At 43.6% G+C, this 25,196-nt stretch overlaps 1 protein-coding gene across 1 annotated transcript in view; it reads right to left on the reverse strand.

The window, feature by feature from the left end:
• The window catches only part of gsg1l (gsg1-like), a 586,543-nt gene extending 568,160 nt beyond the window's left edge, over positions 1-18,383 (reverse strand). The window contains exon 1 of the mRNA XM_059979659.1: positions 17,540-18,383. Coding sequence (XP_059835642.1) covers positions 17,540-17,840 — 301 coding nt within the window. The 5' untranslated portion in view covers positions 17,841-18,383. The remainder of the gene's footprint in view (positions 1-17,539) is intronic.
• Positions 18,384-25,196: the final 6,813 nt, after the last annotated feature.

Raw genomic sequence — 25,196 nt, forward strand, 5'->3', positions numbered from 1 at the left:
CCTCCTACAGCCCAAAGGCGTACAGGTTGGTAGGTTAATCAGTCATTGTAAATAGACCCCTGATTAGGCTAGGGTTAAATCGGGGGGGATTGCTGGGCGGATCGAAGGACCAGAATGGCCTTTACTGCACTGCATTGCAGTAAATAAAAAACATCATCGTATGTCCTTAATAAGTGAGTTTTAAGTATTACAGAATAAAGAGGAAAAAATGAAAATTTGAAATCAAACATTTGCAGCTGTAGAAAATCTGAAACAAAAACAAAAATATTTAGTTCGTCAGCCAGCATTTGTGGGGGGAGAAGCTGAGACCTTTCATTAGAACTTGGAAGGGAACCCCAGATTCCCAATGTTCTTCCTGAGTAATGTGTTTCCTGATTCTGCCATCATTTTTTCACCTTCACAAGTCTAATGAGGCGCCCTCCAAATTTCTGAAGGCTTCGTGCATGCTCTGTTTTTGCTGGAAGTAAAGTAATAATTACAGCAAGTGAATTCAGTGACAAATCAGTGCAGGAAGAAAGCAGAAAAAAATCTATATTTCTGTGGAAAGAAACACTAAGAAGAATAACATGAGGAAAAAGAAGAGATATTTTAAAATCTGATAATCTCTGAGAAATATTCATAATATTAAGCAGTGAAACAACATACTTATAGAAGGGAATTGAACTGGCAATTGTTAACAATTATCACACTGTAGTCAGGATATATGCTGTTAATTCAGTAATACTAGCTTTCAGTCTCAAGTTTGTCGCAAAAATAATGTAGAAATGAAACAACATTGTAGGGCATATGGGGAGTTTAGGCCTTTTTACAAATCAAAAACTGGAAAATGACAATCAAATCAGCAAATTATGCTGGATGACCAGGTATTTCTTCCTAACCACCAGATGCACACTCAATTTAAGTTTTTCAAGTGCTTGTTTAGTTTCAGCAATAAGCTAGCCAATAGAAATTCTATGAGAAATTACCAGGAGGTGAGCAGCAAACTGTTCCTACTGAGACTACAGGAACACAGAACATAGAGCACTGTACAGGCCTTTTGATGTTGTGCCACCCCTTTAACCTCCTCCAAGATCATTCTGACACCTCTCACATAGCCCTCCATTGTTTCTATCATCCATATGCTGATATGAGTCTTCTAAATGTCCCAAGTGTGTCTGTCTCGACCACCAACCCAGGCAACACACTCCAAGCACCCACTGCTCTCTGCATAAAAAACCTATTTCTAACATCCCCCCCCCCACCATACTTACCTCCAATCATCTTAAAGTTATGCCCGCTTGTATTAGCCATTTCCGCCCTGCGATTAAGTCTCTGGCTGTGCACTCTATCTGTACCGTTTATCATCTTGTACTCCTCTAACAAGTTACCTCTTGTCCTCCTCTTCACTTCAAAAAGGCCTAGCTTATTCAACCTGTCCCCTTAAGACATGCTCTCTAATCCAGGAAGCATCCTGGTAAATATCCTCTATAACTTCTCTAGAGCTTCCAAATCATTCCTATAAGGAGGCAACCAGAAACTGAACACAATGCTCCAAGTGTAGTCTAACAGAGTTTTATAGAGCTACAACATTACCTTCTGGCTGTTGAACTAATTCCCCCAACGAATGAAGGCTATGTGCCTTCTTAATCAACTTATACTAAAACTTTGAGAAATCTGTGGACATGGACCCTAAGATTCCTGTGTTCCTCCACATCGCTAAGAACCCTACCACCCTACTATTAACCCTATACCCTGACATCAACCCTATATTCTGCCTTCGTCGACCTTCCAAAGTGAGTCACTTCACACTTCTCCAGATTAAACTCTATCTGCCACCTCTCAGCCCAGCTCTGCATCCTATCAATGAGTTGTTTTAAGCTTCGACAATCTTCTACAACACCACCAACTTACAAGCAAAGTATTGTCTGCACAAAAAAGACCAGGACCACCCAAAATTAAACCCAAGATCCACAAGGTAATGTATTTAATACACATAGTCATAATAATAACCTTCATTAGGTTTTGTTACCCTATAATTTCTTATTTTGGGATTAATTAGATCTAATTCTAAATGGTAACTGAAGCATGTCATAAGTATTTTGTGCCAAATAACATCTTTTTTCCTTATTTAATCATCTTGATGTGCTGTAAAATATTGTAGTTTGATTTGACTTGTACTTTGCCCACAGCTCTTCCTTGTGACGCTATCGCTTAATACTCGTTTACCCTTTGTGGGAGCAGGGGAAATCATATAAGATCTTTAAAAATCATATCTTGATGTCAACAAAAGAAAAGACTAAAGGAAAGGCAAAATTCTCTGCCTTATTCAGTTTGTCAAGTGGTGACGATTTAAATCTGTAATGCCATTTCAGTATCTTGTGCTACAGATTATCTCCAATGCACTGAAGCAGCTGGATTTTAATCAGTCTGCTACTAGATTCAGGTAGAAATCCATCTACACAAGAATCTCAAACCAAACCCCTAGGAAATCCATACATGCAGATTCAATCTAATCCTACCCAGTACAGACTTTGCAAACAGCAATTGATCATAGTGTTCATAAAGCAGAGATTTAAGCGGAGTTTTAAATCAGAGACTAATAAATTTCTGTTGAAGGGAATTTATGGTTCATTATCCTCTACTTTTTATCTTGGGATTAATTAGATTAAGTTCTAAATGATAACTAAAGCGTGTTATAAGTATTTTGTGGCAAATAACATCTTTTTTTCATTTAATTATATTGCCCTTAAGTTTTATTTAAGGATAATATGAAGGATTATGGAAAAAGTGAGGTGCACAGAGTGTTCTCAGGGGTTAGCATGCTCTCAGTGAAATGCAGAACAGGTTCATGGGACTAAATGGCCAACTTTTGTCACAAACGCTCCCTCTCTCCAGGAGGTTTCTCATTTATATTAACTAGAACATACAGTAGGCTGCCAAGAGCCAGTCTTAAGAATAAACATGACAGGACTGTAATCAGCTAATACGATGTTGGATTAGAAGATGGCCATTGGTCAATATTGCATTAGAAAACTACAGCTTTGCGAATCCCTGTAGCGTCTGGTGACCCTGTGATCCGGTGACACGCCATTTTCTCATCGCTAACATCAAGGAGATAGAGGAGCCTGAAGACACACACTTAACGTTTCAGGAACGGCTTCTTCCCCTCTGCCATCAGATTTCTGAATGGGCAATGAGCCCATGGACACTCCCTCACTATTTTTTTCTTTTTTTGCTCTCTTTATACTCTACTTATTTAATATGTATATATCATTGTAATTTATAGTTTTTTATCATTATGTATTGCAATGTACAGTACTACTGTCATAAAACAGCAGATTTTATAATGTATGCTGGAGATTAAACCTGATTCCGATTCAGATTCATTCAAGCCCTCAGATCTGTTCTGTCATTGGGTTGGTCCTCATCAGTGTGGTCTCGGGAAGTATATGGTCATGCACTTTAGTAGAAGGAGTAAAGGCATAGACTTCTTTCTATATGGTGAGTGAGTTCAGGGTTCCCTATAGGATAGCTTGCAGTTTGAGTCAGTAGTAAGGAAGCGCTCCTTTTCTGAAGATTAGAATACTGTATAAAAGCAAGGATGTAATACTGAGGCTTTATAAGGCATTGGTCAGATCACGCTTGGAGCATTGTGAAAATTTGTTTATTATTCATTAATGGGATGTGGGCTTTACCAACTAAGTCAGCACTTATCCATCCCTAATTGCCCTTGGGAAGGTGGTGAAGAACTGCCTTCCTGATCTGCTGCACTCCCTGAGGTGTAGGTACACCTACAGAGCTGTTAGGGAGGGAATTCCATGGTTTTGACCCAGTGACAATAAAGGAACAGCGATAAGTTTCCAAGTCAGGATGGGGCTCCATATCTAAGAAAGGATGTGTTGGCATTGGAGAGGGTCCAGAGGAGGTTCACGAGAATGATCCTGGGAATGAAAGGGCTAATTTATGTGGAGTGTTTGATGACCCTGGGCCTGTACTCACTGGAGTTAAGATGACTGAGGGGCAATCTTATTGAAATGCTCTGTATATTGAAAGGCCTAGATGCAAAGAATGTTTCCACTAGTGGGAGAGTCTAGAGCAGAAGGCACAGCCTCAGAACAGAAGGACATCTCTTAGAACAAGAGATGAAGAGGAATTTCTTTATCCTGACAGTGGTGAATCTGTGGAATCAATTGCCACCAACAGCTGTGGAGGCCAAATCATTTGATGCATTTAAAGCATTTGCTGACAGGTTCTTGGTTAGTAAGGGCATCAAAGGTTATGGGGAGAAGGCAAGAGAATGGAGTAGAGATGGAAAATAAATCAGTCATCACTGACTGGTGGAATAGACTTGATGGGCCAAATGGCCTAATTCTGGTCCCATATCTTATGAATATCAGCATCATTAGCCACCTTTAATGGTCTGATTCCAGCTAAATCAGCTTAACTAACCTTCTGTGCTCTTTACAGTGTCCAAGAAGTACAGGGCAAAGAAGGAGGTTATTTTGCTTTTCATCATAGAAACAGCAATTTAGTCCAATTTACCCATTTTGGCGGGCAGCTCCTTAAGTTCATAGCACTATAAAAAACGTTTTAAAAATAGCAAATGGAATCAGCCACCATTACCTTCTTCGTTAGTGCACCCTGGTCCTTTGGGAAAATTATTACCCCTTTTATTGTTTTGCCAATGTTTTAAAATTAAAGAACTTGGTTCCCTTCACCAGAGGGAATGTTTTATTTTCTCTCCCTCAGATACCTGTGTACCACAAAGCAAAATGTTGCAGAGGCTGCAAATCAGAAATAAAACAGAAAATGATGGAAATACTCAGCAGGCCAAGCAGTATAGATAAAGGAAACAAAAAGAGTTAAAATTTCATGCCCACATTCTTTCATCAGAACTGTGAATAGGTTGAAATAAAACCATCAATGGCAGAGAAAGGAAAGAGGACCAGAGAGAATAAAATGAAGGTTTTGATAGGATAGATGAGGAGAGTTTGAATATTACAAGTGGTGGTGATACCCTCTGAAAAAGTTGAGATAGTGAACTACAAGAGGTAGTTCAGGACCCTCACAGTGGAGTGCTGTTGGAACTTGGAAGCGTTGCTGGCCCATTCAAATCACAGCCCCTCAGAGCACTTGAAAGGCAAACTGCTCAGGAAGGAGGTGCTCAACCACCTGGAAAGCCACGCCACTCTGGCCTTCTGATGGATCGACCCTCCAGATCATCAGCCAGAACCCCAGTTCCGATTCCAGGACCATTTCAGGTGGCAGATTGTCCTCAACAACACCGCCAGAACCCGTGCAGCCAGGGAGAGCTCCCTTAATCCCCCAACAGTGTGAGCGTCAACAGAGAAGCAACTTGCACACCTACCGCAGAGCAGTGAGCAAATGCCCACTGCGCCCTGGAAGATGGCACTGCCAGAGAAAGACAAGGGGCCTTCTATCTGCTAAGCTCCCACGGCCCCTCATTCCAGCACAATAGGCCAACCCATTCTCTCTGACCTCCTCCAGACTTTGATAGCTCTACGCTCACAGGGGGCTCTAGTGGATTCCGGTGCAGCAGGCAACTTTCTGGACCAGACACTTTGTGAACAGCTTGGACCCCCATCTCTCTCGCCTTCTGCATCACGGCCACTGACGGACGTTCCTTGAGGTCTGGGATGGCCGAAACATGCATCAGAGAGCACTACGAGTCCACCCAATTCCTCCTGATCGACTCACCCATCACTCCTCTCATCACGGGTTGCCCCGGCAACCTGCTCATGACCCTCACTTCGCCCAATCATCCGGTTCTCTGCTGAGTTGGGAACCCACCTGACAGACCACATGCCCGCAACCTCAGTTGACCACACACCGTAAATCTGGGGAGATGAGAAGAATATCAAACTCACCAAACTCCCACAGGGATACCACTGCACAACACCAGATGGAGGTCTCTGTACCTGTATCAACTACCGTGGACTCAAAAAAATATACACTGTTCAGAACCGCCAGCCTCTGTCTATGATGAAGAGCACAAATGAAACATTCCGCAAGGCCCAGAGCTTCATCAAACTGGATCTATGGAGTGCATACAACCTAATCCGCCTACGCCAGGGGATGAGCGGAAGACGGTGTTGATAACACCCACTGGCCACTATGAATACTTGGTGTTGCCCTGCAGACTTTTCAACAGCCCAGCCGTTTTTCAAGATTCATCAAAGGAATCTTCCCAGACATGCTACACAGGTACATGTTTGTCTGCCTCAGCAGGAATGTTCTCTCAAATTTGTAATGACCAGTGTGCGCAGAAATCTTGCCCTGTGCAATCTGAATTTTATATATAGAGGTATTCATTTTAACAGCTAGCAAAAACTTTGATTGTGTTTGATGGCTTTCGCTCTCGTTCACCTGCACCCTCACAAAACATCCACAGCAGGCATGCAGCGGGTAATGAAGGATTTTCTCCCCGGGGCACTTGCACACCATCCATATGTGATTTGCTTACTAAATGATGTTTTAAAATGTCAAGTTTCCGCTTCTTCCCACTTTCAAATTCTACAGCAACTTTTGCATCGCAACCATACCCGCAGGTAGTAACAGGTTCTGTATTGTACATAAATATTTCTCGTAGCTGCATGTTACTGACCACATGAGCTCCCAGTGTAGCAGTTTCTACTGTTTCATTAAGCCATTCTGCTTTAAATGAACCAGCAGTTCTTTTGCACTACACATGCCTTGCTTGTTTGGAATTCAACATAGTGAATCAATGACTTCTTAACTTAAAAAACAGTATAAATAAGCCAGTTCTAAAATCTGCAGACAAATCATCGCAAACTCTAAATTGTCAACACTGTCCACATTAGAAACTGGAAAAGAAAATGCGATTCTGTACGATCGTGAAATATAATTAACATGCTAATTACATAGACGGTGACAACCTTTTGTGTGCAGTTTAATTTTTTTTGCTCGGAGCAAAACATTGCTCAACAGCGTTCTCATCTTCTCCAAGGACCCCCAAGACCACGTCTGTCATATCCATTCAGCCCTTCAGCGTCTCCTCAAAAGCCAACTCTACTGTAAGTTAGAGAAATGTCAGCTCCACACCCAAGTCATTTTCCTTCCTCAGATACATCCTTTCACCCCCAGGGCATAATCATAGACTCAAAGAAAGTATGTGCCATCATTGAATGGCCCCGACCAAGCTCCCTCAAGCAGCTACGTCACTTCTTGTGCTTCTCTAACTTGTGCTGCCATTTCATCAGAAACTACACCTTCTCACCTCCCTCACCAAGATGCCGACCTTAAGGAAAAGCTGTTCTGCTGCCGTGGACCACTCTTCCAAGGAGCTCAAGAGATGCTTTCCCACCGTTCCCGGTTTCCACCATCCGAACTTCTCCAGACATTCTGTGGTAGAGAAGGATGCATGTGACTTGCGCACTGAGACCATCCTCCCTCAGCGAGGACCCTTCTGGAAGACTCACCCTTGTGCCTTCTTCTCATTCAACTCTACGAAGTGCTTTATGGAGTAGGGGTCAGAGAACTACTTGCCATCAAATGGGCCTTGGAGGAATGGAGACATTAGCTGATGGGAGACACAGAGCCCTTCCTGATCTAAACTGGCCACCAGAATGTCATAACCATTTAACAGACCAGACAACTCAACCCACATCAAGCCTGCTGGACCGTCTTCTGCAAGCAATCCAACTTTATCGCCTACCATCCCAGCTCCAAAAACACTACGGCAGCTGAAATCAGCTGAAGCACAGATCGACCCTCAGCCCATCATTCCATCCTCCCAGGTCCTCACCCCAATCGTTTGGGGCCTTGAGAACCAGATCAGCCAGGCCCAGCAGCACCAGTCTGCTCCAGTCGACACACCGCATCAGGCCCGAGGCCGTGCACTCCGAGGCACTGAAGTGGGCCCACTCCTTACCGCTCCCTGGCCATCCAGGCGCACAACGGACTCTGGATCTTCTGCAACACCATTTCTGGTGGCCCACCATGATTGCAGATGTATGTCAGTTTGTCGCTGCCTACCCTAAATGAATCCAGTCCAATTCCTCCAACCAGTAGGAAGAAGTATCTGGTCTGGGCCGAACTGTCCAAAGCCTACTTACCTCCTCTGCCACAGGTATGTCACCCTTATGACTACCAATCCCCATTGTTCACCAAGTGGAGGTCCCATCCACAAGCATCCTGGTAAGGTGTTGCTGGAATGCTTGGAAAAGGTCACAGAGTGCCATCCTAACTGCCAACCATGCCTACTGTCACCATAGCCACCGGCACCCAACCAGACAACTCTGGACTGGAGACCTTGTCTGGCTGTCTACCCGAGAGCTGCCCCTCCACACTGACTTCCACAAGCGTTCTCCCTGCTTCATTGGTCCCTTCAAGATCACAGATTGAATCAATCCAGTCACTTACCTTCTCCAGTTTCCACGGTCCCCAGGGATCACACATGCCTTCCACGTGTCCAGCCACAAGCCCGTTTCCCAAGGACCACTCAACCAACCTGAGCGCGCACCTCCAGAACCTCCGATGGTGGAAGGTGGTCCAGTGTAGTCGGTTTGCCGGCTGGTTGATTCACATCATTATGGATGGGTGTGCAGTACCTGGTTGACTGGGAAGGGTATGACCTAGAGAAGAGATCTGAGATAGCATCCAGCTTCATCTTGGATCCATCGGTTATTGAGGTGTTCGACTGGACCCATCTGGATCTCCCTGGACTGTTGGGTGCCCGCCGTGGAAGGTGATGGGGTGGGGGGGAGGGGGGTATTACACAGGCAGCCACTTCCCAGACTTCACCCAGCCACCTGTCACTCATTTCCAACTCATCACCTGCAACCTGTTTCTTTTTCAATATTTTTATTGATTTCTTACAAAAAAGAATACAGAGTACAGGAAGATATATAAATCAGAGCATTGAGTATAGGAGTTGGGTTCTAATGTTAAAATTGTACAAGGCATTGGTGAGGCCAAATTTGGAGTATTGTGTACAGTTCTGGTCAGAGAGAGTACAGAGAAGATTTACTAGAATGTTACCTGGGTTTCAGTACCCAAGTTAAAGGGAAAGATTGAACAAGTTAGATCTTTATTCTTTGGAGCGTAGAAGGTTGAGGGGGGACTTGATAGAGGTATTTAAAATAATGAGGGGGAGTAGATCGAGTTGACGTGGATAGGCTTTTTCCATTGAGAGTAGGGGAGATTCAAACAAGAGGACATGATTTGAGAGTTAGGGGGCAAAAGTTTAAGGGTAACACGAGGGGGAATGTCTTTATTCAAAGAGTGGTGGCTGTGTGGAATGAGCTTCCAGTAGAAGTGGTAGAGGCAGGTTCGGTATTGTCATTTAAAGTAAAATTGGGTAGGTATATAGACAGGAAAGGAATGGAGGGTTATGGGCTGAGTGCGGGCCAGTGGGACTAGGTGAGTGTAAGTGTCAGCACGGACTAGAAGGGCCAAGATGGCCTGTTTCCGTGCTGTAATTGTTATACGGTTACATATCATATATCAATTACAATACATTTGAATCACACTTAGAGTCTCATTACCCCATATTCATGTAAATTAAATTGACTCGTAATATTGAAAAGTAATTATTTTATATACAAAAAAAAATCTAAACCCACTACCAAGAAAAGCCGTTTGGTAAAGAAAGAAAAAAGGAAAAAAAAACCTTATCATATAGTAAGACATGTTACTAGCCAACATCTGTACTTGATAACAAATCAAACATTTTGAAAATAATTCAAAATCTTTTCAGTTATTTTCAAAACCTGCAACCTATTTAAACCCAGCTCTCACCCGCAGTCTTTGTTCACCCAGCGAGCCAGCCAGCCTCAACCAGTTGCTCCTATCCTTCAGTTACCTTGTTCCCTGTGGTGTTCAGCAACTGTTTTCTTTTGTTTTGTGGCCCCTCATGGGTTGTTGCTTTGCAGGTTTGTATTAGTTATTGCTTTCTGCTAAATAGTCTCCACTGCTCTGATTTTGGTTCAAGCCTCCTCGACGTTTCCTAACACAACCTTGGTGAGAGTTGTTGGAGCTGCTTTATCTAGTCAAGTGGGGTGTGCTCCATTCCGGATCTGCACCTTGTAGATTTTGCTAAGGCTTTGTCTTAGGCCAAAACGTTTTATTAAAATATAACTTTAAAGCCCTTTGCAGTTAACCATAAGAGCATTGTTCCTTTTCTGCATGTCCTGGAGTCTCGCCTATACCATTTCTTTATGTAACTCATGATTCAGTTGGAGCCCCACGTTCCCTTGTTGTTGTGTGTATTAGCTTGGTTTCTGTTTTGTGTTGCTGTTAACTTTGGTTACTTGTCAGAGCCCTGAACAGAGGTGAGCATCATGGACCGGTCTGTTCAGTCCATGTTCCGGTTCATGGTCCGGTCCGTGAACGCTGGACTCCGGGTCTACCGGCTGTCCCTTGTTTCAGTTGGGCTTCATCATAGGCACCTGACTCTCGTCTTGAAGCTGAGAATATAAGTGGCCCTGGGGTCGAGTGTGGGGGCTGGTTTGTCGTGTCAGTATCCCCTTGGAGTGACCTGCGGGTGGAAGGCGAGAGCAGCCATTTGTGACCTCTAGGCCTGATGGGAGGACCACCGCTTCATGGAGCCTTGTTGTCTCTAGTCATCAGGATTTGGGGATTCCACCGTTTCTGGGGCCGGCTGAGTGGCCGCCTGCCACTCAACGGCTAGATATGGATTCAGCTGTCTCCATAGCCAGCCAAGGTTGCTGGCTGCCTCGAGACTTGGAGCCACCCTGGATGGAGCTCCCTTCCTGTCCTCGCCTCCGTGGGGTAAGTCAGGCCATCCTTGCCATTACCCCGCAGTTGGATCTGACCCTTCCTTTGCTTGCCTCTGTGGGATAAGTCAGGCTGTCTTTGTTGTTACCCTATGGTGGGATCTGCCCCTTCCTGTCCTCGCCTCCGTGGGGTAAGTCAGGCTGTCCTTGCCATTACCCTGAGGCAGGACTGTTCTCTTCCCCTCCCCATCTGAATCCCTGACAGCTTCCTTGGCGGTTTACCTCGGCAGTCATCCTGGCCCTGTGCTCTAGGAGTACCGTGCCCTGCCCAGGAAAGCCTCGAAGACCCCAAGCCTCGTCATGTCCTCGCCTCGTTCTGGGGTCTGAGCCCGAGTCAAGACCCAGGTTCTGGGTCCTTGTCCAGTCTCTGGCTCGGAGTCCCAGCCCAGGCTCCTAGTTCCCAGTTCCTCGTCCTGGTCCCCCCCTTTCCTAGTCGAAGTCTGTGTTTCTGTCCCAGCTCCCAGTCTGTTTCCAGTCCCATCCCTGACTCTTGTCCAGTCCAGTTCCCAGGACTTCAGTGTCTGTGTCTTGTATTTGGGTCCACCTTCAATGCCCACCTTATGACAGCAAGAGAGGAGGTGAATGGGCAGGTGCAGCACTTCTGCCTACAGGGCTACTGTGCCAGGCAGAGATTAGTGGGGAGTGAAGAATGGGCAGAGAATCATGGAGGAAGCAAGCCCTGCAGAAAGCAGAGAGTTGGGTGGAGTAGAGATACGTTTGTTGGTAGGATCCCATTGAAGATGGTGGAAGTTGTGGAGATTAGTGTGCTGGGTACAGAGGCTCACGGGGTGGTAGGTGAGGACAAGAGGATCCAGACAACATGAATTCTGATTTCTCCCCCTCTCCTCTTCTTCTATTTCCCACTCTGGCCTTTTACCTCATCTCATAAGCCTATGAGTTCACCCTAAGCTCTTTCCTCCTTCCCTTTCTCCTGTGGTCCTCTATTCTGTCCTATCACTTTCCTCCTTCTCCAGCCCTTTATCTCTCCCACGCGCTTGGCTTCATCGACCATCTTCTAGCTAGCCTCCTTCCCCTTCGCCCACCTTTTTACTTTGGCGTCTTCCCCTTTCTTTCTCAGTCCTGAAGAAGGCCCGAGACATTAGCAGTTTATTCATTTCCATAGATGGTGCCTGACCTGCTGAGTTCCTCCAGCATTTTGTGTGTGTCTATGGATTTCCAGCATCGCGGACTTCTCGTGTTTAAGAGGATCTCTACCCCTGTTAAGGCAGCGGGAGTCCTGGAAATGGAGGAGATGCAGCTGAGAGAAGCATCAATGGTGGTGAAAGGGGAACCCTGTGTAACTTATTTGCTAGTTTTTTATAATATTATTACTAAGTCTAGTAATTTCCTGGTAACTATTTCCAGTTCTAGTTCTCCATCTCTATCTGCTTCTGGCCCCCTACAAAGCTCAATATAACATTAAGGAACGATGTCTTTTTCCTGACTCAAGACTGAACTCAACAATTCCAGGTAGCCACTGCTTGTGTCAGAACTGCTCAGCTCCGATGTCAGATAATCAGCTGTAATATTGATCCAGTTTTTCTCCCTCCATAATTACAGACTGGCCTGTTACAGATTCATACACACATTTTTATTTCAGATTTTAAGCACTGCTGTATCTTGTATTTCACAGCTGTAGGATATTTTTTCCCTCTATTCTGATTAGCCTCCTCTCTTTTCACCTCCTCCAGACAGAGCAGCTGTGATTAACAAGCTTGAAATCCCCTCTCGGTGAGGACCAACACCATCTGTGTCATGCAGTTTCTCTTGCTTTCCAATCTAACACTAACCTTTGTTACACCTTTGTTACTCCTACACATCACACGGTCTTCTGCCCCCAAACCACCTTCTCTACAAGTCCGTGTTGCTTGTTTCAGAACTTTTCCTGGTCGAGACAAAAGTTTGTTGATCCTAAACATTAATGCTATTTCACCTCCTGGAAACTCCCTCACCTAGTGAGTATCTGCAGTAGTTTCTATTTTTACTGAATTTAGTATGACCTGTATTTCAACTGATTATGAACCTTTTGCAAGTAGATGCTATAAATACAATGTTTTTACAGTTTGGCATGTTCTGCTGCTCCTGGTCTAGAGGAAAAAATAAATAAAATTTCCCTTTCAAACCAGCACACTCGGTGGATCTCTGACTGAAAGCCTCCTTGAGGGCACCGCTGCCTTGGCATTTGTGAATACCTGCTGCAAGAGGGCAGCACGGTGGTGCTGTTGGCAGAGCTGCTGCTCAGCCAGCCCTGGTTCAATCCTGACATCTGGTGCTGTCTGTGTGAGTTTGCATGTTGGGTCCTGAATATCCCTGCTCTCACCCACATCCCAACAGTTTAATTATTTGAGATACAGTGCGGAGTCCCTTCCAGCCATGCCGCCCAGCCGTGACTGAATCACGTCTACACCTGGAGGAAACCCATACAGTCAAAGGCAGTGGCAGGAATTGAACCTAGGTCGCCTATACTGTAAAGCATTGTGCTAACCACTACACTACCATGTCACCCCTGCATGGGTTGCTATGCTAATTGGCCACTGTGATTTGCCTCTATTGCGTAAGTAAGTGGTGGAATCTTGTGGCAATTGATGGGAATGTCTAGATTAGGATATGACTAGTGTAAAGTGTACTCAGTGATAGGAAGGACTCAGTGGGAAGAAGAGCCTATGTGACCGGTTTACTCATCTCCTTTACGATCCACCTAGCCTACTCTTTTAACATTTTCTTTCTTTACTGCACATACATCTATCTGTATCTTTCCTTCCTAATTCATCTGTCTTTTCCAGTATGGCATAGCTTGAAGTGTTTCGCTCCCTATCACATCACACTCAGAGTGAAACTACCAACTCACCCTGCTCACCCCATGCCCCTTAAGCAGAATTTCTGCTTCCAACTTGGAGGAAAATAAGATTTGTAAGAGATGAAAAGGCTAATATCCTGCCAATTTGATGCCAATTGTCCAGACAGTCATTCAATAAATGATAATAGAGTTAGTAACTAATTACAACAATCAATCTCAGACAATATACCCAGACTTGCCAGTATAACATGAGAGATACAGGTGGAAGGTTATTGACTGAAACTTGTGTTCTGTTTTACTCCGACAGAAAGTCTCTCACCTGTTGGGTATTGACTGTTCTTTCTTATTTCATTTCAGAATGCAGCAGTATTTTCTTTCCTATATTTAGAACATAACACTACAAGCAATTTATATTTTCCACCTCTAGACAAATTAAGGCGGATTGCACAAATCTTCCACAGAATGACCATCTATCGACTTAAATATTGACCTCACGCACTACTCTGAATTCACCATTTTACAAGTTTCTGGTTCTGTTTTCAGTCAACATGGAACAGCTTGTTATAGTTTAGTCCTCTTAGAGTCTTGGAAATATTAAACTTGATACTAGACTTCAATTATTTTACAGTACTTTCCATTTTTATCTCATGGTTATTTTCTCTGCTACGCATATTCATTTATCAAACATGTTATAGCTATTATGGTTTCCCTATTTATTCCAGAATAAAAATCATAGTCACTACATTGTCTAATTAGAGAGAGCAGGCTTAAATCTCACTGATCAGTTTATTGTACTCTAGCATTGAGGCAAGTGCTATCCCATTTGATTACACTCAACATTCAGAAACAATGAACAAGTCTCTGATTCAGATATAGGCAATGGAGGATTTAGCTTCAATCTCTCACAAAACATGTATCAACTTGAAGCCAACTCCATCAAGAATCTAAACCACAGCTAAGACTACTGACAAGTAGGGATTTTGAGCTGTACCGTGGGCAGATAAATGAAGCTCCTATCAAATCAGCTGGACATCTCAGTTCTCCATAAAAAGTGTAAGTAGAAACATTTTGAGAGGATATTAAACATTGTCCCACCATTTAGGAAGGAGTTTGAAGTACCCTCTGCAGTTACTTCCCTTTCTGTGAACAAGGCTGTCAAGTGCCAAAAGTTAAATCATTTTGACAACCCTCCTCTTGACTTTATATGCATTGGTATCCATGAGGATATAAAAAGCAGCATTTGAAAAGTACCTAAAATGAATGTGTGCAAACTCAATTAGGAAACTTTCTTGAAAATAAATGCAATGGTTCCATTATCAAGGCGAAGATGCAGCTTGCCGTTCCAGAAATTAGAAATGCACTCAGAAGATTGAAGCAGCCTTTTAAGCTGAACTATAGCTTGATCCAAGTCACACAGTTCATCTATACATTAATCCTCAACATCTATACATTTATCCTCAACTCACAAATACTTGCAAGGTTGACAAACCTTTTAGTTTAACAAAACATTGAAGAAAAACCCTGCACAATGCAGTTCCAGTCCCACCAATGTTCAGAAACGGCACTGATTTTTATATGGTGAGTATCCGAAGACAGTGGTAGGTGGAGATTTCAGGTGTAATAGTCCACCAAAGCTGCACTAGTGCTATGCATAAAGCATTAGGCAAACTTTACTCCCTTGAATGAAGAGCAATATGCTGTGAAGTTATGTTTCTGTTTTGCATTTCCAGTTTAATAGCCTCTCTGTGTCCTGACGAAGGGTCTCGGCCCGAATCCTCGACAGTGCTTCTCCTTACAGACAGTGCTTTGCCTGGCTTGCTGTGTTCCACCAGCATTTTGTGTGTGTTGTTTTAATAGTCTTTCTTCTTGCTTAAAAGCTGTCTAATTTGATTGCATGCAAGCCAAAAGACAAAATCTACACATGATCCACAGAATCAAATGACAAGGGAGGGAAAAGGCATCTATAAATCTCTGTGATGTGCCTTCAGATGCCTGGGTTTTTCTTAACAACATTGCTACTTTCTTTGAATTCTACTGAAGCATAATACAGTAAATAAGGGCTATGGTAAATATCAGAGAATTTCAACAGAAGACCCTTTTGATAACGACTGTGTTGTGTAAGAGCTGAGCAAAATCAGTTGAAACATACACATCAGAGGTTCAAAGCACCAGTAAGGTGACTGGGATGCTTTAAAAGTGATTTGCAAGGCTAGTTATATTTTTTAGAGAGTGGGATGTGCTTCTTAAATGATGCTGTTCTATCTAGGAGGTGGTGGAAACATATGCATCAGCAACATTTAAGAAGTATTTAAACGGACACATTCAACCCTTCAACCATTTGGTTCTTTTAGTAAACCCTAATCAGCAGAGTTTAGCAAAGCTATGACAGTTTGCACTAAAATTAACTTCTTTTGTTCCAAATGTGTTTTCTTGTAAAACTCATGTTTAAGTTTATGACTTTCCTGTGAATGCTGCCTGTATGAAGCTCTGTGCCTATGGTGCTGCTGCAGGTAAGTTTTTCATCGGACCTGTGCATCCAAGTACTTGGCAAACCTGACTTTGACTTTGACGAGAGCAGGCGGGGAGTGGAGGAATATGGGTCATATGTAGACAGATGGAATTAATTTGTTATCATGGTCTGCAGTTTTCTGTGTTTCTATATTTCAAACATTTCTAATTGATCCAATTAACTGGGTGAGTATAGTTCAACATAGTTCAATGTAGGTTCATTCTGTCCTTGTTGGAAACAGACATATAAAGATTGTTATGCATTGAAGTAAGTTCACAACAACTGAAAATCTATTTATATTGGCACAAGAAATTGGGAACAATTCCAGAGTTGCATTTATGCTCAGTCAGAGAGCAAAAAATATATATATTTTGTGACAACCAGAATTTTCAGTCAACATCTTTTTTAAAAAGTGTAGGACAGAGATAAAATAATTTGTAAACCCATGCCAAACCTAGCATCAATTTAAGAGAATAATCTTCCGTGGAGTTATTTTCCCATTTGGTAATGGGAATTGCTGAGAAATGAGGGCGGCACACTGGTACAGAGGGCAGAGCCACAGTGTCTGGGACTTTGGGCTGCCCTCTGTATGGAGTTTGCACTTCCTCCCCCAGTGACTGTCTGGGTTCCCTCACACCTCCCCCAAAAGTGGTCTGTTAGTTTGCCGCTTGAGTGAGTGGTAGAATCCAGTAAGAAAGTTGATGAGAATGTGGGAGAGTAAAAATGTAGGATTAGTGTAAATGTGTGTCTGGTGGTCAGGTGGACTATGGGTTGAAGAGTCTGTTATTGTTCTGGAACTCACTATACCCCAGAAGCCTATGACAAAGACTTTTTAAACTGGTACCGTCTCTGTAAATACATATAAAAGATGTAATTTATTCAACAAGATTAACAGAAGAAAGATGAATGAATGAAAGATGTATTGAAGTGCACGGTGAACTCGAACCCGTGTATTACATTATAAATTGGCTGTTTTACTGAATCAGTTGTCAAGAGAAAAGATTAAGGGTTACTGATTAACTCAGGATCAAATCTTCCAATGTTCTAAATTCTTAATGAGACTGTGCGGTTTGGGCATCTGAAGGGGTCTTATTCAAGGTGTCCCCCCCCCCCCCACACACACACACACACACACGTTGCTGTGATCTGGTTCACAACTCGCTTCACTACATCGCTCAGAATCACTGGTAGCCTCATCGGGACAAGACCAGCACCAGGGATTTAACACAAGCCCTCACTTCCCCGGCTTCAGCGTAGTTTTTGCGATTGCCTAGGAAATCCGATACAAACAGAGCGCAAAACAGTTGTACAAAAAATAACAGCCGCATGCGAACAGTTGAAAGTCGCGTATCATGCCCCTTACTAGTGGCCGAAGAGACCGCGGTTTGAGCCGGGTGCGGGGGAGGGAGGGTCGCCACTATTCTACACTCGCTCATATCTGAGAAACACGATAAAAGACCGCCTGCGATCACTCACCAACGCCGTTTATATTCTCCTCACAAGAGTACCAGATTCCGGTGTGGAAGTAGCGAAAGAAAAACCTGTCGTCCCCCGTGTCCCAGCTGTAATGGGCCAGGTTGGAGTTGGAGCCGTTCGCCGTTCCGTTGCTGTCGAAGTTGATACAGTTTGATTTCGCTTCTTTGTTGCAGTTTGGTTTGGGCACTTTCTGAGTCCCTTCGCACCAGTACGTTGTAATGAAAGCCGTTGTAGAGAAAAGGAGAGCCACCAAGTTTAACCCCACCGCCAGCAAGGCCCTACATTTCCTGGTGGTTTTCATTGTAACATGAAGTGCCAGTCAGCTCTCAGGATTCGGGGGCCAGTCTTCACCGATAACACAAACAGCTAATAGTTCTGGCCTGCATTAAAACCTGGTGAAACGAGGGTGAACAATTCAAATCAAAGCTGTGCGTCCACCGCTCGCTTCAAGGCTGAGCTCGCCTCTATATGGTCTTTTGGAAGGTGCCCATTGTGAATTACTAATGTGCAGGCAGGTACCTGTCCGACATCGATTGGAGGCTGTAGGTAGCAGACAGGAAAAGCCTGTGCGTCCGCCAGCCTGAAGGCACAGCATCATCTTCATTGGAACACATGGTGCAGTGGGACTACTGCCTCCCTTTGACAGACACCTGCTCTATCACCGTTACTATTCATCCAACTCTCCAAATTTCGCCACCTTCTTCTTTATGCGATGCAGCACCTGCCCATTCACTTTCCCTGAAATCAATAATTTATTTCATTCTTTTCGGACGCGTATGAATGACGTTTTGCTTGAAGGTGCAGAGACAGATAAGAAAGAACACGCATAGATCTGACTGACAGCTAATTTCAGATAAAAATGACTTTTTAAAAATAAGATTTTTTTTTGGAGGAATGATTCGGAAAATTAAACTGTTAAAAAGTTACAGAATTAGGTGCCTGTATTGCGAAGGAAATGCAAAAAAAAAGGGAAATAATAAATGCTTTGTGGCAAATCTTTTAAGATCAGTTTTGCAAGAGTTCAAAGAAGAAACAGATCCCGAGATCTGGGGTAGGGGTTAAAAAAAAAGTATTTCAGTGATGATCGCTTACATCTATCTGCTACATATCAATAATTGTCACTTCGAGAAATACTTAGTGGCAGAAAGTCAGATCGAGGTGCAGGTTTTCCATAAAATGTTAATTTTTTCCAAAAAAATGACACCATTAAACATTTGGAAAAGGTCGAATGCGCCGTTACTTAATGTCAATAAAACCGGCGGTGTCTATTAAGATATATAAATATGTTTTCGGTAAGTGGAGACTAAACATAAAATATTTCATTTTAGATTTCTATCGCTTAGAAATAAATTAACATCTCGTGGCGTTATTATGAGTCTTGCATTAGGACCGAATGCTGTCCGCGCAGAATTTTAACTCTTTGGGTTACCTAGTGTGGGTGCGCAGAGATATGGAGTGAGTTAAACCTTGGGAAAGATGACCCCGGCCCGCCGCCCTCTGTGTTTTTACCGCAGCCCCTCCGGGAGAGGAGTTCACCGGCTGCAGAACCAGAGCATCATTCACACACACACGTCCCTCTCTGAGGCCAGTCTGCGGGTTTCCTGGAACTCGCCCGTGGCAGCAAGGAGAGACAACCGGGCTGGGAGCACTCTCGTGTTCAAATGTCGAAAAAGGGCTGGTCACGGCTGTTTTCTTACCTGCTGGTGGTGAAGGGCTTGCTCACACTGATCATGACGGTGGCTTACTCTATGTACTTTGCATCAGCATGGCTACCTCTCGCAATGCCCCAGCCCCAACCTCACAGGAGATAGAGCAAGGGCATCTCCCGCAGCCTGGTCCTCTCACAGCACGCAAACTAGCGAGGGGGGAGGGGAACAGCGGAGGGGGCAACTGTGGAGTGGGCAGCAGTAGATGGGAGAACTGTAGAGGCCAGAGGAATGGAGGGGCAGTAATGAGAAAGGACCAGTAGAGAGGAAAGCATGGATGGGAGAGGAGGTGTATTAGAGAGAGGGCGGCAACAGGAGGGAGAGAGCAGACAACAGAGAAGGAACCAAGTGGGAGCCAGTGAACAGGAACCCATAGAGAGGGTTCAGCAGAGAAGATAGAATGGAGGGGATGGACGGGGGATGATCTTCCCTGCTGCAGGAAACACCATCAAGTTGCAGCTCACAGGAAGCACAAAAGCCCTAATTTCCTTAATGAGTGTGGTTCAAGATGTCACCTCGAGTTTTACTGTTCATCTTTGATCTCCTCAAGGAAGCACAGAACTCTGCTGCTCAGGAGCAGGCTCTTTGCCCCACAATGTTGTGCTGAACAAATTAACTGTAGCAATTCAACGCCCAACTAAACTGATCTCTACCACTGACACAACGTCTGTATCCTTCCACTTCCTGCACATTCATGGGCCTATCCGAGAGCCTCTCAAACCTCATTTGCCCCCAACAACATCCCTGGCAGTGCATTCCAGGCACCCACTGCTCTCTGTTAAAAAAAACTTGCCTCCCACCTCCCCTTTAAAGCTACCCCCTTTAACCTTATGCATGCCCTCCAGTATTAAAAATTTTGACCCAGGGAAAAAAATACTGGATGTCTATTCTATCTGTGCCTCCTATAATTTTATAAGCCTCTGTCAGATCTCTCCTCATCCTCCACCAGTTCAGAGAAAACCTCTCACGTTTGTCCAATCTCTCATTATAGAACATGCCCTCCAGTCCAGGCGGCATCTTTGTGAAACATTTCTGAACCTCTCCAAAGCCGATCAATCAGGCAACCAAAATTTAATGCAATACTCCAAACACATTAACTTCTGATCACCTTCTCGGTCGACTTTCCTTTTCTAACTATGGCTGCAGCATGGTAGTCTGAAATCTGCTGGACAAATAATGCATATTATCTAGTGTCCCTAACATCACCATTTCCCTCAGCATGTTATGAGTCTCACCAGGTCTGTATGACCAATGTACACAGAATTCTCCAGCTGATCCATAGCACATGATGGAAATAAAGATGTACTGTATTTTCTAGGGTCGGTGATCTCAGCAGCCTTTCAAAACTGCTGGTGGCTTCCAGAACAAGTGGGTGCTTGGTTTTGCTCTTCTGCATAGCCTTCCCCAGGTACTGGGTACCCTACACACACACACACACACACACACACACACACACACACACACACACACACACACACACACACACACACACACACACACACACACACACACACACACACACACACACACACACACACACACACACACACACACACACACACACACACACACACCTCAAAAGTGCAATCCGGCAAACAATTTTATTCACAAACATAAGAGATTCTGCGGATGCTGGCAATCTTGAACAATACACGCAAAGTGCTAGAGGAACTCATCAAGTCATGCAGCATCGATATACTGTCCATCCTTCTCACAGTTCGTCATTGGGACTGGAAAGGAAGAGGGCAGAAGTCAGAATAAGCAGGGGGGAGAGAAAGGAGTACAAGCTGGCAGGTGAGACTACGTGAGGGAGTGGGATGGTTGGGAGAGAGGGAATGAGGTAAGAATCTGAGAGGTAATTGGTGTAGGAGGTAAAGTGTTGAAGAAGAAGAATCTGATTGGAGTGAACAGTGGACCATAGAGGAAAGTGAAGGGGGAGGGACAAATGAAAGCGGAGATGGGCAGGTGAGGAGATGGGCAAGAGTGAGAGGAGAACTAGAATGGGGAATGGGAAAAGAGAGAAGTAGGGATGGGGGAGAAATTACGGTGCTGGAGAAATCAATGTTTCAGTTGGTGGCTACCAGATGGAATATGCAATGTGGCTCCTCCAGCCTGAGCTTAGCAATATCAGAGCTGTAGGGGAAGCCATGAAAAGACATGTCAGAATGGAAATAGGAAATCGAATTGAAATGGGTAGCCAGTGGGAAATAATGACACTTGCAGCGGACAGAATGAAGGAGCCAAATAACTTTATTCATCACGGGTAACTGGTCTACAGCTGCAAAGAGGTGTGATTAAACCGGCCATCAGCATGCAAGTGGAGAACACAACACACACCATCCCTGGTCTCCTGAATGGTCCGAGTTTGCTGTGCTCTGCAGGGCAATTTGCATTGCTAAAGCTTGGACCTGGGGGACAGGAGCTCTGATCCTGGGGAAGCAAGAAAAGGAGTAAGTTGAGGAGGAGATAAAAGTCAATTAGAGCAATGCTTGCCTGATGTTTGGCTCACTGGCTGGGGTAGTGGAATGCCCCAGTTAATTTAAACATTTACTATTTCTCAGAATCAAGTTTAATATCACTGACATGCGGTGAAATCTGTTGTTTAGAGGCAGCAATACAGTGTAAACATTTTTAAAAAATCACTATAAGTGAAAATAATAAATAAACAAACAAATAAATAAATGGTGCAAAAGAGGAATAATGAGATAGTGTTCATGGGTTCATGGACTGGTCAGAAATCTGATGAAAGCAAGGAATTCACTGCTCATAAAACATAGAGTGTGTGTCTTCGGGCTCCTCCCCGATAGTAGTAATGAAAAAAGGGCATGTCCCTGGTGGTGAGGACCCTAGTGATGGATGCTGACTTCTTGAGGCATTGCTTTTTGAGGCTGTCCTTGATGGCGAGGAGGCCTATGCCTTTGATGGAGCTTGCTCAGTTTACAACCCTCTGCAAGCTCTTTTGACCCTGTGCATTGCAGACTCCACACCAGTCAGAATGCTCTCCATGGTACATGTGTAAAATTTGCTGGAGTCTTTGGTGACATACCAAATCTCCTCAAACTCCAAATGAAGTACAGCCTGATATTCCTTCTTCATGATTGCCCAGGATAAACCCTCTGATGCAAAGGAGCTTGAAGCTGCTCACCCTTTCCACTACTGACCCCTCAACGAGCTCATGTGTGTGTTCTCCTGACTTCCCCTTCCTGAAATTCACTATCATTTCCTTGGTCTTGCTGGCATACCATGCACGGTTGTTGCAACACAACTGAACCAGCTGATCTATCTCACTCCAATTGCTATTGGAGATTCTGCTGAGGACAGTGGTGAAATCCTGTGTATTTATGGGTGGTGTTTGACCTGTGCCTAGCCACACAATCATGAGTGCAGAGAAGGTAGAACAGTGGACTAAGCGTATGCCCTTGGGGGGCACCTGTGTTGATTGCCAATGAAGAAGAGATGTTATTACTAACCATACTGACTGTGGTCTCCCAATGTGGAAGTCAATAATCCAATTGCAGAGGGAGGTACAGAGTCCCAGGTTTTGAAGCTTGTTGCTTAATATGGAGGAGATAATATTGCTGAATGCCAAGATGTGATTGATAAATAGGATCCTGATGTAAGTGTTGTTAACTGGGCAGTCCAAGGCCGAATGGAGAGCCTGTGAGATTGCATCCGCTGTGTACTTTTTGTAGCTGGCAGTGAGTCCAGGCCTTTGCTCAGGTACGAGGTAATTCTAGCTACAATCAACCGCTCAATCACTTCATCACAGTGGATGAGAAGAATCCTCAACCTGAAATACTGACCGATTATTCTCACTGCAGATTCCGCTTGACCTGCTGGTTGTTTCCAGCATTTTCTGTTTTTATTACAATTAGTTCAAGGTTCACTCAGATTCAAGGGAAGGAGTAACTATCTTTTTTATTTCACTGTAGATAACAATATTTAAGTTACCATATATTAAAAACTGTACATCGACTCAGTAAAATTTGCTACTTCAAAAAGGGCTGAAATTTAAGGGTTTTCCCCATCCCACCCAAAGCAAAATAAAATACATCTCTGCATTTTCTCTTTTCTCTTGATTATATATATAATGTTGAGAGGATCGGAGTTGGGGACCCTGATGATTTTGTAATTTTTTTATAGATACTATATGCAGCCCTTTTTCTCTTCTTTCTTTTTTTTCTTTAATAATTAGTGGTTAGTTTGTTAGTTTAGTTTTTCTTAGGGTATTAATATTTTTTTTCTTTTTCTCTTTTTTGTTTTTTTTTTCAACATGATTTACCTAGTTTTTTTGTTTTGTTTTGTTTATATGACATTTGTATCATTCATGATTTGGGAAGACTTAACTATATTGTACTTATTGCTTGTGTATCCTTTTATGTTCATTTTAATTTTGTAAGTTTGTAATCCCATTATCTAAGTACTAATCTTATCATGTTGATATTAATAAAAGGATTGAAAAAGAAAGAAAGAAAGATTCAAAGGAAGGCCCGCCTCTGAAAAGCGTGCTCTGATCAGAACCAATGCATGGTCAACGTGTCTCTGGTAATGGTGAACACGCTGCTCCTTGCTCACTCTTGCTCCTCTGTGATTTCATCACCTGCCCTCTGCCAGCAGTTGGAGCTTCTGCAGAGAAGAAATGCTGCAAATAGTGGAGGCACTCGCATTAACAGAGATGTGATTTACTAGGTAGATAAGGCACCTGGATCAAATGGACTATACCCATGTTTCTGAAAGAGGTGGCTGAAGAGATAGTGGAGGCATTAGTAATGATCTTTCAAGTACTACTAGATTCTGGAATGGTACCAGAGAACTGGAAAATTGAAAATGTCACTCCATCCCTTAAGAAAGGAGCAAGGCAGAAGAAAGGAAATTGTAAGCCAGTTAGCATAACATCAGTGGTTCAGAAAATGCTGGAGTCCATTATTAAGGATGATGTTTTGGGGTACCTAGAAATACATAAGATAGACCAAAGTCAGCATGGTTTCCCTCAGGGAAAATCTTGCTTGACAAAGCTGTTGGAGTTATTTGAGGAAATAGCACGATAGACAAAGGAGAGTCAGTGGATGCTGCATACTTGTATTTTCAGAAAGACTTTGACAAGGTATTGCTCATGAGGTTGTTTAACAAGATATGATCTCATGGTATTACAGGAAAGAAACTAGCATGGGTAGAAGATTGACTGACTGTCAGGAGGCCAATAAAGGGGGCCTTTTCTGATTGACTGCCAGTGACTAGTGGTGTTCTGTAGGGGTTAGTGTTGAGAATACTTCTTTTCACATTATTTGTCATTGACTTGGATGATGAAATTGATGGCTTTGCAGCCAAATTTGCGCACAATACCAAGTTAGGTGGAGGGGCAGGGAGTCTGCAGAAAGACTTAGAGAGATTAGAAACATGGGCAAAGAAGTGATAGATGGAATATAGTGTAGGGAAATGTAGGGTCATGCACTTTGGTAGAAGAAATAGAGGCATAGACTTTCCTAAAGAAGAAAATTCAAAAATCAGAGGTGCAAAGGAACTTGGGAGTCTTTGTGCAGGATTTACTACAGGTTAAACTGTAGATTGAGTTGGTGGTAAGGAAGGCAAATGCAATGTTAGCAATAATTTCAAGAGAACTAGAAAATAAAAGCAAGGATGTAATGCTGATGGATTTATAAGCATTGGTCAGAACACACTTTATAAATATTATGAGCAGTTCTGGGCCCCTTTTCTGAAAGATATGCTGGCATTGGAGAGGGACCGGAGAAGGCTCATGGGAATGATACCAAGAAGAAAAGGGTTAATTATAAGGAGTGTTTAAAGGCTGTGGGACTGTACTTGCTGGAGTTTAGAAGAATGACAAGGAATCGCACTGAATCCTACTAAATACTGAAAGGCCTAGATACAGTGAATGTTGAGAGGACATTTTCTATAAAGGGGAGTCTGCGACCAGAGAGCAGAGCTTCAGA

This window comes from Hypanus sabinus, chromosome 9 (genome assembly GCF_030144855.1).
Source record: "Hypanus sabinus isolate sHypSab1 chromosome 9, sHypSab1.hap1, whole genome shotgun sequence".
Lineage (NCBI taxonomy): Eukaryota > Metazoa > Chordata > Chondrichthyes > Myliobatiformes > Dasyatidae > Hypanus > Hypanus sabinus.